The 17,667-nt window shown below is 36.2% G+C and overlaps 1 protein-coding gene and 1 long non-coding RNA gene across 4 annotated transcripts; one reads left to right on the top strand and one right to left on the bottom strand.

Moving 5' to 3' along the window:
- The first annotated feature begins 6,125 nt into the window (after positions 1-6,125).
- LOC112291643 (uncharacterized) lies at positions 6,126-11,180 on the top strand. 3 transcript variants are annotated; one of them, XM_073538832.2, is made up of 6 exons: positions 6,126-6,958; positions 8,085-8,253; positions 9,434-9,509; positions 9,706-10,010; positions 10,304-10,375; positions 10,505-11,180. In XM_073538832.2, exons 2-6 carry the CDS (start codon positions 8,245-8,247, stop codon positions 10,721-10,723), a joined length of 681 nt encoding a protein of 226 aa, XP_073394933.1. In that variant the 5' UTR covers positions 6,126-6,958; positions 8,085-8,244; the 3' UTR covers positions 10,724-11,180. The 3 variants fall into 3 exon arrangements, with proteins under 3 accessions (XP_073394933.1, XP_090112190.1, XP_024395130.1); XM_090256064.1 differs by having other exon boundaries at positions 7,195-8,253; XM_024539362.3 differs by having other exon boundaries at positions 6,126-7,751.
- Positions 6,870-8,901, bottom strand: LOC141046194 (uncharacterized). Its single transcript, XR_012218947.1, has 2 exons — positions 8,761-8,901; positions 6,870-8,627 (listed from the first exon to the last, which is right to left on the bottom strand). It is a non-coding gene; the product is annotated as an uncharacterized LOC141046194 (long non-coding RNA).
- Positions 11,181-17,667: the final 6,487 nt, after the last annotated feature.

Genomic DNA, 17,667 nt, shown 5'->3' with positions numbered 1-17,667 from the left:
CATCCATATTTTTATTTTTTATTATATAGTCATGTTATTATATAATATTAAAAAGAATACAAATGCCAATGCCTTCTATTGAAGAAGATAATAATTAAGAATATGAAATGAAAGAAGTCTTAGATTCAAGGATGCACCAAAATAGATTGGAATATCTTGTTCATTGGCATAGATATAGTATTAGTAAATATATATAGGAGCTACTAAAGTATTTTGTAAATATAATAGAGAAGGTTGAAATTTTTTGTCAATAACATCTATTAAAATCAAAATAAAGAGTCAAGTAATTCTTTGCTATAAAATAAATGATGATCAATAGAAATTATATTCTATCTTCTATCTTTCATTGCAAGTTTTTTATTTTTTGTAATACTAACAAAATAGAGAATCTAAAAGTAGTAGATTCGACTCAAGAGCTATTGTTTGTTGATTTGCTAGGTAAGACATTATTGTTATAGCCTTTAAGAGAATGTAATCAAGATAAAGACCTTTAGAAATGATATGTTCTTTTTTCAATAGATGGTAAGATACAATGCATTTGGTATCACAACCTTAGAAGAGGCTTTTGATGTTTGGTGATTTTATTAGAAGTAGGAATGAGTTCTATTGGTGTAACAAATGTTTTATTTAAAGAAAGTTATGAAGGCCTCAATAATGATCAAATAATATGATGGTTTTCTTGCATTGGAATAAGACATTATCAATAGCTAAGATAACCTATCAACTACCTTCAAAGAGAACAACAATCACAATATGTAACAAATATAATTTGTCACATCTTTGACAACACCAGCATGTAATCACCGCTTTTCATAGAACTTATCTCTAAAAGCGGAGATAATATCACAAATATATATATATATATATATATATTCATTCTAATAATTATCTAAATAATATAAATAGATAGAAATAAATAAAAATAAATTAACTTTATAATATCTTTTAAAAAAAGCTTCTTAAAAGCTTTGTAATTATAGTTTTATTTTTATATATGTCTATAGGATATATTGCCAAAAAATTATAATTACTTTGTTCTAATATTAAGACTATTTACTTTTATAACAAATTAGATTATTAAAGATTAAAAGAAAAAAGAAAAAAGATCTTAGATTTAAGAAGGCTCCAAAATAAGTAAAAAAATCTTATGTATAAGTATAGATATGATATTAGTAAACACATGTAGAAACCATCTATGAATCTTGTAAATAAAATAAATAAAATTTATGCTTTTTATTGATAACATCCATCAAAATCAAAATCAAAAAATAAAAATATAATATATATATATATATATATATATAAAGCAAAGGAAATTTAATAAAGATTATATTCTATTTTTTATTCTAATTTGTGATTTTTTTATATTTGTGGCACTAAAAAGATAGAAAATCATTAAATAAGAAAATTCAATTTAGGACCTATTTTTTGCTGAGACATCTCATAAGATATTAAGATTGTCACAACCTTTAAAATATTATAATAGAGATGAAGATCATCAAAAACAACATATTTTCTTTTGAATTGATGGCAAGATATAATACATTTGATATTATAACATTGAAAGAAAATTACAATATTTTGTAATATTATTGTAGGTAGAAAGTATTTTTTATAATATTTTAAATGTTTTATTTGAAAGAAGTTATAAAAACCTCAACAATAAAATAACATAGAATTCTTTATGCCTTAGTATAAAAAAATTATAAATGGCTGAGAGGGCCTATCAACTAGCTTTAAAAAAAAAAAATCAAGATATATGGCAAGTATAATTTGTTAGAACTTAGACTTCTTCAATCTTGTAGAACTTGTTCTTAAAAAGAAGATAATGTCAAAAATATAACTAATATTAGAAATTACTTAGATAAAAGAAATTATATAAAAATAAATAAAAAAGAAAAAATTAAATAATATCTTCTAAAAAAAACGTTTATAGAAGTTTTATAGATCCAAATTTGACTTTATACATATTTGTAGGTAATTGAAAGGTTGAAAACTTGGCCAACAAGTTGACTATGTATTGTAAATATTATCTACTTATGATATAAGTTGGTCATGTCGCACACATATAAGAAAATTATCTTGCAAGTTAGACATGTATTGAAGGTTCTATAGAACGTTGTTATTATTGTGTAGTAATACAATTATTAGGTGAAAAATTTTATAAATTATATTTTAAATAGATATAAATAAAAGATAAAGAAATAATAAATATATTTATATTAATCTTTTGTTTTTATAAAAAAATAACTTCTTCTTATTTTATAAATCCATAAAAAAGATAAAATAAAGTAGATTAAAAATATTAATGATAAAATCATCTTTAAAAAAATTAATAGTATTTTTAAACAAAAATTATCTTAAAAAATAAAAAAATAATATTTAAAGAGAATTCATTACAAACCAAGGTCAAAATCAGACATCAAGGTACAAAACCATGTACTTATTGCAATTATAGGATTTATTTTGTTGATTGAAGAATAAGTTTTAATAAAAAAATTCTAAGATTTTTTTAGTATTTATTTTGGTTAATTAGCTTGATGTTGAGTTATTAAAACTATACAAAGATGGACATATTTTAAGTAATATGGAATTTTAAGAAATAAAAAAGAATTTATATTTTTTTTAAATATAAATATTTTAGCAAATTAATAGATGAAAAATTATAAAATTTTGAATTTTCTTGTCTTTAATGTATTATACAAGTTTGAGGTCAACAAAAAAATGAAACTAAGGATTATTAAAATTCAATTAAATTAGAGTGTCAAAATTTGGATTTCAAAGCTTAGAGACAATTTCTTTGGTTCTATGCAATTTGTTGATCCAATCTTAATACAAATAATTTAGCTTGTAATTAAATTAAGTTTAAATATATCCTTAAAGTTTTAAATCAATTAAATTGTGCAATAAAGAGTTATGATCATTAATAGATTAATATCAAGGTTGAAAAAAGAAGATGCTTGAAATCCAAACAAATTAAGAGTCTTTTCACTCAATTGATAAATTGGATTCTTTTGAAAATTACTTTTCTTATTATTAACTATTATATTTTAATATATAAAAAAAATTAAAGTAAAATGAATGGTTTAATCAATCATTTTTTGGATTTTAAAATTGCTATAGAATTTAATTAAGATTGATTAGAGTTTGTTTATAATATCTTTAGGATTTGGTAATATATATATATGTTATTAAGTTTATTTATTTTTAGTTCTATCTATAGGATAAAAAAATATGAATTATACTTTAAAAAGACATAAGTAAAAGATCAGAAGGTAGTAAATATATTTAGTATTAGTTTCTTTTTTTTTAACTTCTACTTACTTTGTGGAATCATAAACAAAACAAAATTAAGTGATTTAGGACAATAAGTAATGTAGAAATCGCTAAAACAAGATAGGAGATTAATTTCTAGCAAAAATTACTTTAATAAGCTATAACTTTAAATTCAAAAAGGAGTAATTGTGAACTATAATCAAAACCAATCTCTAGACACAAAATTGTGCACCTATAACAAATATACTGCTTTTTTGTTGATTGAAGGGCAAGGTTAGAGGGCAGACTCTAGTATTTTTCTAAGCAATGATTTTAGGTGAATTGGACTTATATTAAGTTATTGAGAGCTTTCTAAAATTAGAAATATTTGAAGTAATTTAGGATTTTAAGAAATAAAAAAGAATTTAGCATATTATCTCTATAACAAAAACAAGAAGCTTTAATTCTACTATATGTAGATCTATGTACATAGTATTGCTAATACTACCACACATTTTGCTACTTGTACCAAAACTTATTCTAAATTAAAATTATTATTATTATTATTATTAAAACTATATTTTATTTTTATTTCAAGAAATATATATATATATATATATATATATATATATAATATAAGTTCTTATTAAAATAAATAAATAAAAACTAAAGTAATATGTTGAATAGGTAGTGGATTGTGGTGGCAATATCAAAAACTATGTTAACATGTAGTGGATGGCAATAATAAAAACTGTAGTGGCAATCGTAAGATTTGTAGTAGTGACAACAACAAAAATTGTGGTGGAATTAGCAATAACCACATATATATATATATATATATATATATATATAATGTTTTTGCTATTGTTGTGGCCAATTGAAGATTTAGAGGTTTATGGCCTTTAACAAAGACCTATTAGGAGAAGATTAAATACTATTGCTTTTCTTATGGTCATGTAGATGAGATTTAAAGTTGATTCATGAAATTATTTATGTGCTATTAAAAACACCACAATCCTCTGTAGGTATATAGTTGGTGATTATAAATTTCCATCTTTAAAAATATACAGTAAAAATAGAAATATAAATACATTCGGTGTTGGGGAGAGGCCCAATCCACGTACGCAGTGGACTTGGCCAAAGGGAGTGGAAACGGTCTTAGGGGTGGGGCCCATGCCCCCTCGGGGCGGCGTCCCACCGCCGTCCCCCCCCCCCCCTTTCCCACCACCACCAAGTCGGTGGGGCCTCTTTTTGGTACCTTCAAGTCCCAATTAATGAATGAACGCCTTTTGGAGGCATTCACTCTAGTTCTTCATAGGGGGAAGGGGATTAGGGTTTGCACAAGGACTTTAGGGTCTAGGATTCGTAGGACAACAATACGATCCACACAATTATCAATAAATCAATAAATCAGTGTTTTTATTTTTATTCTTGGAAACATACATTATTGGGAAGTGAAAATTTAGTGAGCAAAAATTAACCAATTAAAGAAAGTTTGATGTTCTGGAATATTGGACATATTGTCAAATATTGGTACACTAAATTAAAGCTTGTGACATGTATATATTATTGACATAGATACTATATCTCATTTCATTGTTTTATGTTTATTCTACTCTTTAATATATATATATATATATATATATATATGTGTGTATGCATTTTTAGTTTATGTTTTTATTGATCATCAATGTTTTCTTCATCCCTGGAAAATTCTATGATTTTTTCTTGATGTAATTATGTAAATTTTTGGAATTAATATTTATTCAGAAGTTTAAATCAATAATAACAACATATTCATGTGTTATTTTTATATATCTTAAATATATAGAGCACATGAAAATATTTGTGAAAGAGGCTATATCCTGATTAAAGCTTTTAAAAAGTACTGACACTTGTAATTGTTAAATGACTAAACTATTAACAACTTAAAATCAGTCACTTTAATTGCTTAAATTATTCATTGCAGTCTCCAAAATAAATAGCGAACCAATATTACCTACAAAGAAAATAAAACATGTTAATGTAGTCATTTGAATTCTAGATACCTTGCCTGCATTACATTTCAAAACATACAAAATTTGAGTGTTTGAATAAATGCATTAAATGTTATTCAACCTTGTAAGCCATATAACTCCTCTTGTAAAACAATAGATAATCTATTCTTTTGAATGTGATTGCAAGAACGAAATAATAAAGTAGACAGGATGTACACAAAGATTTCTACAAAAGAACTTAGTGTCATAGGTGGAAAGCTAGAACTTAGCTTACACCCACTGCAAGATTTGTTAAAACAATTTACAGAAGAATGTATACTTTTGCAGCCCCAAACAAGTTTGAAAGAAGAGGAAAAGAGAACGAAAGAGAAGACAAATTCACACCGAATCCCTTCCTGATGAGGCACTTGCGTTGTTTAATAAAACAAAACAAAACAAAACGCAAACTCCAATGCAGTTCTGGTCATGCGATGACTCAGCAGAGCAGGGGGAGGATCTCATGCCTTACTGTCAATCCATCCTATCCAGGACACACACACTTATACACACACCAGGATATACTTGCAGGAAAAACTCAGTAATCCAGCCCCTGCCAGTTGGGTATAACAAAACAATAACAAAACCATGTCACAAGAATAACAATAATAATAATAATAAGAGGAAGAGGAATGAAAATCCTTTTTCTTACGGTGCGCTGTGACGCATCAAAAGACTGGAGTACGGTGAGAAGGGAGCTGCTCAAGTGGTGGTGCAGGGAGGCGACCAAGTCGCCATCTGATCCGATGCCTGCTCAGCGATGTTGCCCGCAGTGTGCTTTTTGCAGCATCTGCACCAGCCTCCATAATCATTCAAGGAGAAAGCACCACGATGAATACTAACAATAACAACAACAGCAGAAGCAGCAGCAGCAGCAGCAGCAACAGAGGCAGCAACTAACTGCTGAGTGTGCAGCAAGAATGATGCCTAGATTGCAGTGTTTTGGCTGCCATGAGATGAGAGCTTCTGCTGTTGGAAGCCGTATGGATTAGTGTAAGAGCTGAGTTTTGGTGTATTTTGTGATTTATTTTTTTTATTTTTTTAGTTCTTTTATAAATATTTGGAATGATTGCACTGGTTGGCCGTGGATTAGGATCAGGATCAGGTACCGTCGCCAGAGGACTGTTCCCATGATAATGGGAAGTACCTGGAAGGCTATTCCACAAAATGACTACTTACAACTACTGCTTGCAGTTCAGCAGTGGTACTGGTCTATAAACAAACAGATTGAACTGGGGTTCTTGTACAGCACCGCACAACACCGAAAGCTCATGGCCTGGATCAAAAGAACGCAGGGCTGCAGTGTGAAGTGCTGTGCAGTAGCTACTAGCTAAACTAACTTTGTACACATACGCACAGAGGGTGAGATTCACACTGTGAGGAAGAAGAAGAAGAAGAAGAAGAAGAAGAAGAATTGCGGATACACGGCCACCTCAACGGTGCCTGTCGCTAAAAATCTCATGGCTGCGCTCACTAGGAGCAGGAAGATCGCCGCTGCTGCAGCTCGCTATTTGGCCCATGCAACCTAAGGAGCTGTAGGAAGAAGAATCAGCACTGGCAGCAGCTTTTGGGGCGATGCTCACATGCTCTTGCTTCGTTTCAAGGGACTCATGGAAACGGCCCGTGGCGGCCTATTTCCCATTCAACAGCTGGAACGTTAGGTTGTGAAGGTGAATGACAAGCTCTAGTCTGTGGATGTTTCAGCTGTCGAAAGTTACGCACCGTATCCAGGGCCTGAACCTGGTCACCCTGAGTCCCCTTAGTGAAGCTGAATTCCGAGTTTTCACTGCGTTTTTTAGCTGCGTTTGTTTCTGAATTCTCTTCTGGGAGTTTGCGTGGGTGAGTTCGTTGCATTCTGTTTTCTTTAGTTCTGCAAAGAGATGCTGATTCAGGTGCAATAATGAAGGCAAGAGAGAGAAAGAAAAGGTGATACTTCGGTACGCCACTGCGGGTACAAAGTTGATGGGGAAAAGGGAAGCATGGCAATGGCTAGAATTCAGTGAGTCCCACCATAGCCGCTGTTGTCACTCGTGCATGGACTACAATCCAGAGGATCCAGGAGTTCACAGCTGCTGCTGCTGCTGCTGCTGCTGGGCCAGGGTTGCAGTCTTCCGCCACCACAGACGCCGCCTCGATGCTAATACCTCCAGCAGGAAGGCACTACCTGTATCTCTCCACCTCTGGTTCTCATTCCTGCCGAAATCACCAACCGGTGGCTGCGGTTGCAATGGAAGTTTAGCAAAAACCGAAATCTTCCGGTAGGTGGTCCCTGGACGAAGGACACCGGTCCGTTATTTACCGGCCTCGAACTTAACACCCACCGCGAATTCGGATCCTGTTTTGTTTTGTTATGATAACTGCGGGGTCGATGCGAGATCCCCTCTGGTGGTCCCTGCTAGTCCATCTCCCCTCCAGTTGGTAATTGCTACAGATGAGCTGGAGGATCGGTCTCAAGGACATCAGGTTTAGACCTCGCGCTGCTGTTCCTTGGTTTGCCAGTGGGCGGGTTCATTCAATTGGTTGTCTGATGTTCATGAAGAGCCGCCGATGCTCGTCCGATGTGTGGGCTAACTTTTTCCAATATTCCGTCCTCTAGACATACTCGCCGAGAATTCGTGATAGCAAGTTTTGATTGTTCATCGCTTTCGTTCCCATCTGCATCAAGGCTCACGAATTCGTTTAGCGACAGTGTAGGAAGAACTCATTTCAGTTGCCCGGGAATTGTAGAAGGAGGCGATCACTTTTCCTCTTTGAGTTTCAGTCTGACGCCTGGAAAATTTTCTGAAAACTTTTTAGGATCAGAATTTTGGATGTGGGCGTAGCCCAGCTGGAGGTGCAATCGCTCAAATCTGTTGCATGATCTGGTTTTGAGTCCCACACCTACAGAGGTGTTAGGAGGCGGATCATTGTGGAGTAAAGCTCACAGCTGCTCGAAGTCGCTGCAAGGGGATCAAAAATGCCAGAGGTGCGCCATTCTGTGCAGCACCCTCCTGTCAATGTTAATGATGAACCACATACTGATTCTCAAGTGTCATTTGTCCCGTCCATTAGCTTGTGGAAGGTATGCATACTACATCCTCTTACTCGCTTGAAGTTGGTTCTGGTTTGCAAGGTTGCTTAAAACAAATTTGTGCCAGGCGAACATGCCGCAGCACCTCCTCCAAAACGGGGACCTGAGCAGTGCAAGACAGTCTGCTCTGATTCACCCCACTCGTGTAGATAGTTTAAGATCACATGGAAGCACAGGCTTTTCACTGTGATATGTAACGCATCCTTAGCAACCACGTGAGGTTCGACAACCACAGCCTTAAAAAATATGTAGACAAATTCCCAAACTGCCTGCAAAATGTAGAAAAGAATCCGACCCACGGATGCAATTAGCCATTCAATACATCGGTCTTGATTTACCGAAGAAACCAGAATTTAGACTTAGATTCTGTGGAAGAGCAAAGGTTATGGACAGTGCGCTCACGTATTAGACTGGATCCTCAGCACACAGAGTTGAGGGCCGCAAGTCCAAGACCTGTGAGGTATTAGATACCTGAAGCATAGCATAGGTAATTGAACTCGGTCTAAGTAGCAGTGAGCGTGTCGATTTAATAGTCGATTTCACAGGACGAATGTTATCATGGCATCCTTAGATAAGCTCGAAGTATACCTGACAATGGGAACACCCCCGATTCCGTAGACTTCGCTCCTTCTTCGAGGACTTGACCAAGTCCACACAGTATATACATACATATATACCAGGTGAAAAGAAACTGCCGCCTTACCCCAAAGCTCACGCGACCCATGGACGTTCCAAAATGTTATTCTCATTAAGTCTTCCCCTTTTGTCTTCTGTGCTGCTCCAAAAACATAATTATACTCCCATGTTACGTAGGTCTGATAAATGCTTGCTTAAAGTAAGCAAGTTCACAAGATGCTGGTGTCTCATCACATGTTCTGAAAAATGGCTAGGTTTAAATTCTGAAGCCAGAGAGCATTGGTGGCCAATTTCCGAGCTCTGCATCATTGTCTGATAAATGAGTTTGCTTGCAATTTTCAAGCCTCGAAGAACACCAAGGTGTGGCAGTAAGACACTGACGCTATTTCTATTGGTGTCCATGCACTCACATGGACGCAATTTTTCATATCGTCTGTAGGTGGTGGAGCTCTACGTGGTGATGCACTGTGAAGCCTGTGCAGCTTCTGTGAAAAGAGCTGTCAAAAAGATACCTGGTACTCTCTGTGTTCCTCTGAAAGTGGCCGAACTCATGGCTAAGAGTACAAGTCCATCCTTTTTTCAATACTCTGAAACAAATTGTTTCAACGGAAGTTTGATAGAGGTTCAATGTAGCTCCAATGTAGTGATTCAAAGACTTTTGAGGAAGGATGTCTGACACAGTCATGCCTTCGCATTTGCAACGATTTGCAGGTGTTGAGTCTTCCAAAATAGATTATTGCGGACAGAAGGTGACGGTAACAGGAAACGTGGACAAGGAGAATGTTTGGCGGCACATCCGCAAGACAGGGAAGCGCGTCGCACTGATCTCCAAGCCTGAACCGCCGAAGGAAGAGCCCAAGAAGGCTGAGAAGAAAGTAGAAAGCAAGGAGGTGAAAAAGGAAGACGAGAAAGAGAGGGACAACAAGTTGGAGGAGAAGAACGCAGTTCCGATTGATGAAAAGAAACAGGAAAAAACTGAAGAGACAGAAGAGACCAATCTTCTGGAGAGGAAAGAAGTAAATATTTGCATGACTTCCCTAATTTCAAACACAATTTTGCCTCTAGTTTTTTGCATATATCCGCAGTTGCATCTAAAAGTATTATACATCGATATATATGCTCACGAAGTCAATGTACTGTAGTAGAGTCACCTCCGACATTTAGTTTTGCAACGTGTGTGCCGTCGATACCACTGTATTCCCTCAATTTCCCTCACAACATGCACACAAGAGCGCTAGATAATAATCTCAGACTTGAATATAATACTAACTGATTGCATGTGGCGATCTTGTTGATTTGAATCTTGAAGGCAACAGTCGTGGTGCGCAAAAAGTCAGTGTACTGGCCAGCCGTAAAACTCTGGAAGTTACTAATTCCGCGGGTACGTCACTCAAAACACCCCATTGCTGGTCCTGCTCGCAAATACTCTCGAACTGGATTCACGTAGCTTGAGCTTAGCACTGTAGCAACTTTGCAATCTAATGACAACAGTTTTCATACTTTTACTTAGGAGGTGAAGGTGCACGAGAAGGAAAAGGTAACTGTTGTGGGGATAAAAGAAGAGGAGAAAGAGGAGACTAAACAGGAGGAGAAGAAAGAAGAGCAATCTGAGGGAAAAGAGGAAGCCAAATCGGAGGGGCAGAAAGAAGCGGAGAAGCCTAAGGAACCTGAGTGGGTACCTATGTTCGTAAGTGCTCCATTTTACACCCTGCCCAGCAGAATTTATTAGTTGCTCATCCCCTGGGAGATCTCCAGAAGCTCTCTCGAAGTCCTAAACCTGGATTTCAAACTCTGAAGGGATTGTATTTGTGTTAGAGCGTCAACACCTAGCTTGGACCCCCTAACTTAGGGCTGGGCAGCTTTTGAAATATAATGAATCGGCAAGGTAGCCAAGGCACCGAACTCCCGCAGTCCCTTTAAAACTTGCTTCGTTCTTCTTCAAGAACGTGAGAAGGCAGTCAAAGATTTTTCTCGGTGCATTTTCCGGTTCACTTTAAGTTCGCTGACATATTGAGTTTGCTCAAGAGAGATAACTAGCTCCTGAACCTACAGAATAGCTGACGTGAGGGAGAGAAAAAAAAAAAAAAAAAAAAAAAAAAAGAAAAAAAAAGAGGGGGGGGATATGCAGGACACGTGTTGTATGAAAATCATGTACAGATCAAGAAATTCAAGTTTTTGATAAATGATGCGATTCATTGCCTTGTACTTGAATGAGAGAAGGATGCTTTTCTTAACGGAGCTTGGAGGTTATAACTTTCAAAAGAAGCTCTCATCTGTATGATAGCAGAAAATGGACTTAAGATTAGCAGTAGATAGTGGCATTTCTTAAGGGATAAACGTAGTTTGTCGTTTGTCTACTAGGTTCATCCACATCATCCACAGCTTTAACAGAAATACTGTCAGCGCCCGTGGTTCATGACACTGTACGAAGTCAAGCATACCTGAAGCTTTCTGCTCTGTGCAAGGCACCCAATATTTACCTGATTCGTTTCTGAATCCCATCTAGCCTTAAAGTATGGTGGAGATTGTATGGAAAACATGCAATCTCAGCATATTCCATCGTTTTGGACCACCTAGAGCTGAAGGATCTGACCTAATCACAACGTCAGGTCCTTCCCTTACCAGTGGACGATGCTAGCACTCCCCCCGTAATCTTTCCAATGCAGTAAACTATCCAATGGATATTATGAAGCAGTTCCTAAACGCTTGTCCTAAAAAAAGACGGAAGGAATTAATCAAGCCTGCAATCCAGCTGCGTGTAGAGCGGGAAGCTCACATTGCTCAGTTGAGCCCGAACAACATGGTGACCAGCATGAAACACATGTAACCCATCCTTAAGTTGCATAGTCCGTCTAGATGTTCACTTGACGCACTAGTACAGGACCTCATGCTTATGCCTCATTGCTCCCTCTCGGATTAAATGCGGCCGCTATACCACCTGGACGTCCATCATTGCAAGAGGTAAACTCTATCCCTGCACAAAAGTAAGGAACCAAGATGGTGCGGGTTTTTGCATTTGGTAAATTTGGTAAGTCCGAGCTACAACAGATCTCGACGCATGTTTGAAAATGTTACAGTGTCAACATGATCGCGCACCATAATTCATAGCTGTTGGAGAGCTTTTCAGCACCAGAGGAAGAAGGTTGGAAATGGGCATCCTCACATTGAGCCAATGGTCCCATTCTGTCAGTCAGATTAAGACTTCGACAAGGCAAAATGATAAAGCTGCTATGTTTGAGAAGACTAAATGATGCTGACCATTAAAATACTGTTTTAGAATTGGGCGGTCAGATTAAAACTATTGAACCATGACATATCCTTTTTGCTTCGAATGGTTGCGAAGACACCCGGCTGAAGCGAGTGACTTAGCCACACGTCAGAACCGTCATGACATCCGTAGAAATCTATAAGAAGGATTAGCCGTAAGTCAACTTAATTTTAGCTAAACTCCAAAACTCACAGCAGAAATTTCAATAAAAAGGAAGGCCCAAACAGGGGGACCACTCTCGCCAAAAACTGCGTGCAAGAAGTTTGAATGCAGACACAAGCACATGCACATTCACGAGGGTAAATCATGACATGCAAGAGGCATAAAATCTACATGCAGCGCGGAATAACGTAGCCTAACCACGAACGGAATTCGCAACCACTGCCTAACTCCAAAATTATCACCACTCAACTGCGAACGCCAATCTCCACGATAACGGATTCGCATACAAAGGTTCCGCTACACTGACTACAACCACGACACACATTCCTGCTTATTCTCTGCTCATGAAGGAAGCAACATAGCGCTTCAAAGATGTCAGACGGTATTGTAGTAAAATAATTTAAAATAAAATAAAATAAAATAAAGTGGATATGAGAGCGAGGGAGTATTAGATAACCGCTTTGCAGGCAGACAGATAGATATCACTTTGTCACCTGGAGCATACGCAATGGACAAGTAGTCACAGAACCCTAAACAAAGGGCCCCGCAACACGACGCCGTGGTCCTCCGCGTCAGGGCACTTCAGCTCCACGGTGATGACTCTGAAGCAAAGCAAATCCACCCCACGCCCACTGTTCCCTTCTGCCCTTTGGGAACATCCGGGAGCCAGTGAGGGTTTCCCTCGCGGTAACGCGTTCCAATCCCCCACCCGTGCCATGTCACCACCACCCTATCCCCGACCCACTCCTTGTGATTCGTCCACTCAGGCATGGATCAGCTCCAGCTGGACATTTTGAGTCAAACCACTTACGGGTCCGGCCACTAATATTACGATTCATGTTCCATGGTTTTGGTGGTATTGTGTCCCGAATTCCTACGTGGACTCCGCGAATTGCTCTGAGTCACCCTAATTGGCCCGAGGAATACGATGCACCTTGCCCGTGTGAATAGGGTTCAGGACGTTCGTATGCTGACCTGGCGGGTATGAAGCGGAAGGTAACCACTTTCCAATTAACCACCATAACTAGTTGGGTTATGGTGTGTCCCATCCTGCTTTAATTGGAATATTTCATGTGGACCCATAAATTTCACATAATTATCATAAATAGTAATTTTCCAATAAAGGCCATCAATGAGAAAATCATGTTTTAGAGAACAAACTAAATAAAAATAGATGTACAAAACTTTCTTCAAGGAATCCATCGTTGCTTACAAAGATGAAACTTATCAAGAGTATTTCATCATTTTTCAAATGAGTATTCCATATTATAATTCTTTAGATGTGTTTGGTACATTTTTTCTCACGTTTTTTCTGGGTTCTGGTTTTTTATCTTCTTATTTATACGATATTGGAATCCATAGGATTCTACAACTTAAAAGACTGTAATTTTTATTCAAGGAATATATTCATTAATAGAGATATATATACATGGTCTTTATCAACAAGATTTATTCTATTTCTACTTAAAATATAACTAAAAACTTGTTGTGTGTTGTATATGTTACAATAAAATTAGACTTAATAACTGCATGGTTTTAAGATAAATTATCACTTCACATTATTATTATTTTCAATTTTAAATTCTACAAAAACGTAATGGAGGATATTTTTCTTTATTTCTTTACTCGAGAATATCATATATATTTATCAAAAATTATACCTTTGCCTAGAATATCATGCATATAATTTCAAGTCCTATAAATTTAAGTTCTCCAAATACTGCAGTAATTATTTCAAAACTTATTTGTGAGAAGAAATCTATTTCCTGTTTTGCACAAACTAAACAATACACCTAATTCAAACAAATTATTTTAAAAAAAAATACCCTCACAATAATTAATGTTTAATTAGTAAAGTAGTAGTAAAATGATATGAATGATGTTAAAAAAGAGCCAAGTAAATTAAACTACTCCAATGCAAGAAGAAACAAAAGACATATATACTGTAATTCCAGAGATGAGTACATGTGCACTATAGTTGTAAACCTACGAGTTATTTTAAGTCTTAAAACACTACGTCCAACAGCCAACGTTTTAAAAGGTATGTAAATGATTTAAAAGATAAAGTAATATGTACACAATGTCATACTTTTCTCAACTATATGTGTATATGTTTGTGTCTATATTATGATGTAAAATATCTGTTGTGTGATAATTTTATGTTTAATAAATAAATGTACAATGTCTTCCAAAAATTCATAAAAAACATTCCATTTGTTTAACTATTCAGTTCAATTAGTAAATTAAAAAATAAAAATAAAAATAAAAATCAACCCATATACAATAACAAAAACAACACAATATTTTCAAAAGCACGAGAATGATGTTTTTTAACTTTTGAATTCATTAAATCTCAAGTTCTTCCTCACATGTAGATTATCCATGCAACTATTTGATGCATCAAACAATAAGGATGTAAATTATTTTATTATTTATTACATTGCTGCATGAATTTTATTTTGTTTGTGTATCCTCAATGAAAGAATAAAATGATGCAAGTACAAAACAGATGGATGGGGGACTAACTTGAAGGTGGATGAGTGGACATTTTAAATGAAGAGAAATGTTTACCAATGTTTCATGTAAGAAATTGTCTGAATGTATTTACAAACAAGGGCCCAAAATTTATTCATGATGAATAATTTAAAACGTAATATATATCTAATTTTAGACAAAACTTCAATCAAAATATCAACCATGTATTGAAATCAATATGTGTGTGTGTGTGTGTATATATATATACATATATATATATATATATATATGTATAACTTGTGATATATTTATTTCAAAAAAAATTGAGATGTATATATAGTACAAAACTTTGAACCTGCTGAAGTCATTTATGCACAGCTGTATTTAGCCGAGTAAATTTTCTCACACTTGGCTTGACTCATTGAATCTAGAATAAAAATGTAACAACTTGCATGGTGTCTGAGATTTGTAATCTTGACACCCACACAATTCATGGAAGCACATGTAACTAGAGAACATTTTTGATCCCCAAGCAAGCTTCAAGAGCATAAGATTAGCATATAACAACTCAATGCTTCTTGGATCATTCACCATTCACTCAAGCATATCACAAAAATAAACAATTCAGCTACTTGTACACATTCTACAAGGTATTTAAGTAACAACCCTGTCATTGCTCCAATTAACAAAAGGAAACCATGCAAAATACAACAATCTTTGTTTGTGCTTACTCCCATTTTTTTTTTTTTTTTCTGCAATCACCCTCTTTTTCATAGCTACATGTGTGTGTATGTGTTTATATATATATATATATATATGTATATGTTTGAATGAACGTATTCGTCGTTGAGGATGGATGGATAAATAGTTGAGAACTCATGCTATGCTGTTGGCGCTGCCCAATTGTCACCAACTTACTTAGATTTGAAAGGGAGTTTTGGAGCTCGGGCCGGGCCTCATCCCATCCGGGCCCGTGGGTTGACCCGTGATTCTTCAAGGGGGGGGGGATGGGATCTCCATCGTGAGATGTGACAGCGCCGCAGGATGCGTGGCGGCAGGGGAGTGGGAGGGGTGGGGTCCATGGAAACCCTGCTAGTCCCCCCTAACCGTCCTGAATTTGGTGCTGGGTTTGAGTCACGAGCTCAGTGCGCACTGGCTTCGGAATCTTCCCCCTGCACCGAACCTTTGCCTTTTTCCTTTTGGCTTCCATCGCTTTCCACAATCCACTAAACCCTAAACCTGTTCGATCCTTTTTCCGAAACTTTTACTTTTTACTGTGAAAAGGTCGGGCCAGAGTCACGGTGAAATTGTCCCCCACCTAAGATGAATGTTGGAGTTCATCCGAACACAAATCGTCGCCCTTGGACGTATGAACATGGATGATTTCTATCGACTCATGTGGTGGATGAGATGTGGTAAATTGCAATGTCGATTTGTGCCTTTTTTTAGCATGAAATGTTCTGTATTTGTATCAAATGCGATCTACTATCTTTTATGGCATACTTGTACATACATATACACACGTGTATATATAAATATATGCACTTACATACAATTCAAAACGTATCTCATTGAAATATGTGACATAAAACAAATAAAGTCATTGGATGAAAATAATAAATAATAAGTATTAACCCACATCAGAACTTTACTACTCAAACATACACACATACACAGATCCTTTATGAAATCTTTGAAGTTTTAAAGATTTTCTTTCATTATATGATTACAAGTCATGTATATTTTACACACAAGAGTCCCACAGTGTCCAATTTGTAAATATCTTTGACAAAGGAACCAAACTGGATTGTTCATGGATTTCAAAAAGTTACCATGATTTTAACTATAAATAAATAAATAAATAAATTACACAAAGAAAAAAAAGGGGCTAACTGGATGAAGTTATTGAATTCTTGATTTAATTGCATTATGTCATAATATATACCAAAACAATCAAATGTAATAATAATACCTTGTGATGTACTTCAAAATTTACTAGTTACACTAATTGCCTTTTTCACTTTTTTCAAAAACAACAAACATGCTGTAAGGAACGGTTTTGGGACCGTATTAAATGCGCATGAAGTGCAGACGTTTCTCACCGTCGTCCAGTTTAAGAACACAAGCAATACAATAAAAATGAAAACAGGAGAGGCAGATATCTGATCATGTGGTAAAATAAAGAAAGAGAGGAGAAAAATGGAGGGGAAGGTTTTGAGTGGGCGTTGGACCAGATCCCGAAGCAGCTCAGGGGAGCAGAGAAGGGGGGGGGGGGAGGACGGGGGGCTGCAACAGCAGGAGGATGCTTGCGCTCAATGCCGGACCTCCTGTCGCGGCTTCCATGCCAAATCGGTGATGATGCAACCCTACATCGCAGTCTCGCGCAATGGGGGTTGGCTCTGGAGAGACATCGATGTGTAATATAGGAGCTCCACCCAAACATCCCCAAATCTAGCCTGCTGTTGAGGTACGAAACCAGCAAGCCAAGATTACCAGTGTCACGACACTGAGAGACTGTAGCAAGCGGAGGGGCTAAAAACGACCCCCGGGAGCAGGTTCCGAGGGCCACGTAGTATTCTTCTTCCTCGGATCGGCTAATAATAACGCCCTCCTCCACCAGTATTGTAGAATGTTGAGTCACCAGCAGGTGCAGGAGCAATCGGGGATAAAGATGATAACAACTTAAACAGAAGCTAAAATGGCAAGCAGGAGGAATTAAATACGCTGGGAGAAGTGTGGGCGCAGTGTAACAAAACCCATTTTCCGAG

Source organism: Physcomitrium patens, chromosome 14 (assembly GCF_059467195.1).
Source record: "Physcomitrium patens ecotype Gransden chromosome 14, ASM5946719v1, whole genome shotgun sequence".
Taxonomy (NCBI): domain Eukaryota; kingdom Viridiplantae; phylum Streptophyta; class Bryopsida; order Funariales; family Funariaceae; genus Physcomitrium; species Physcomitrium patens.
This window is presented reverse-complemented; position numbering and strand designations above follow the sequence as displayed.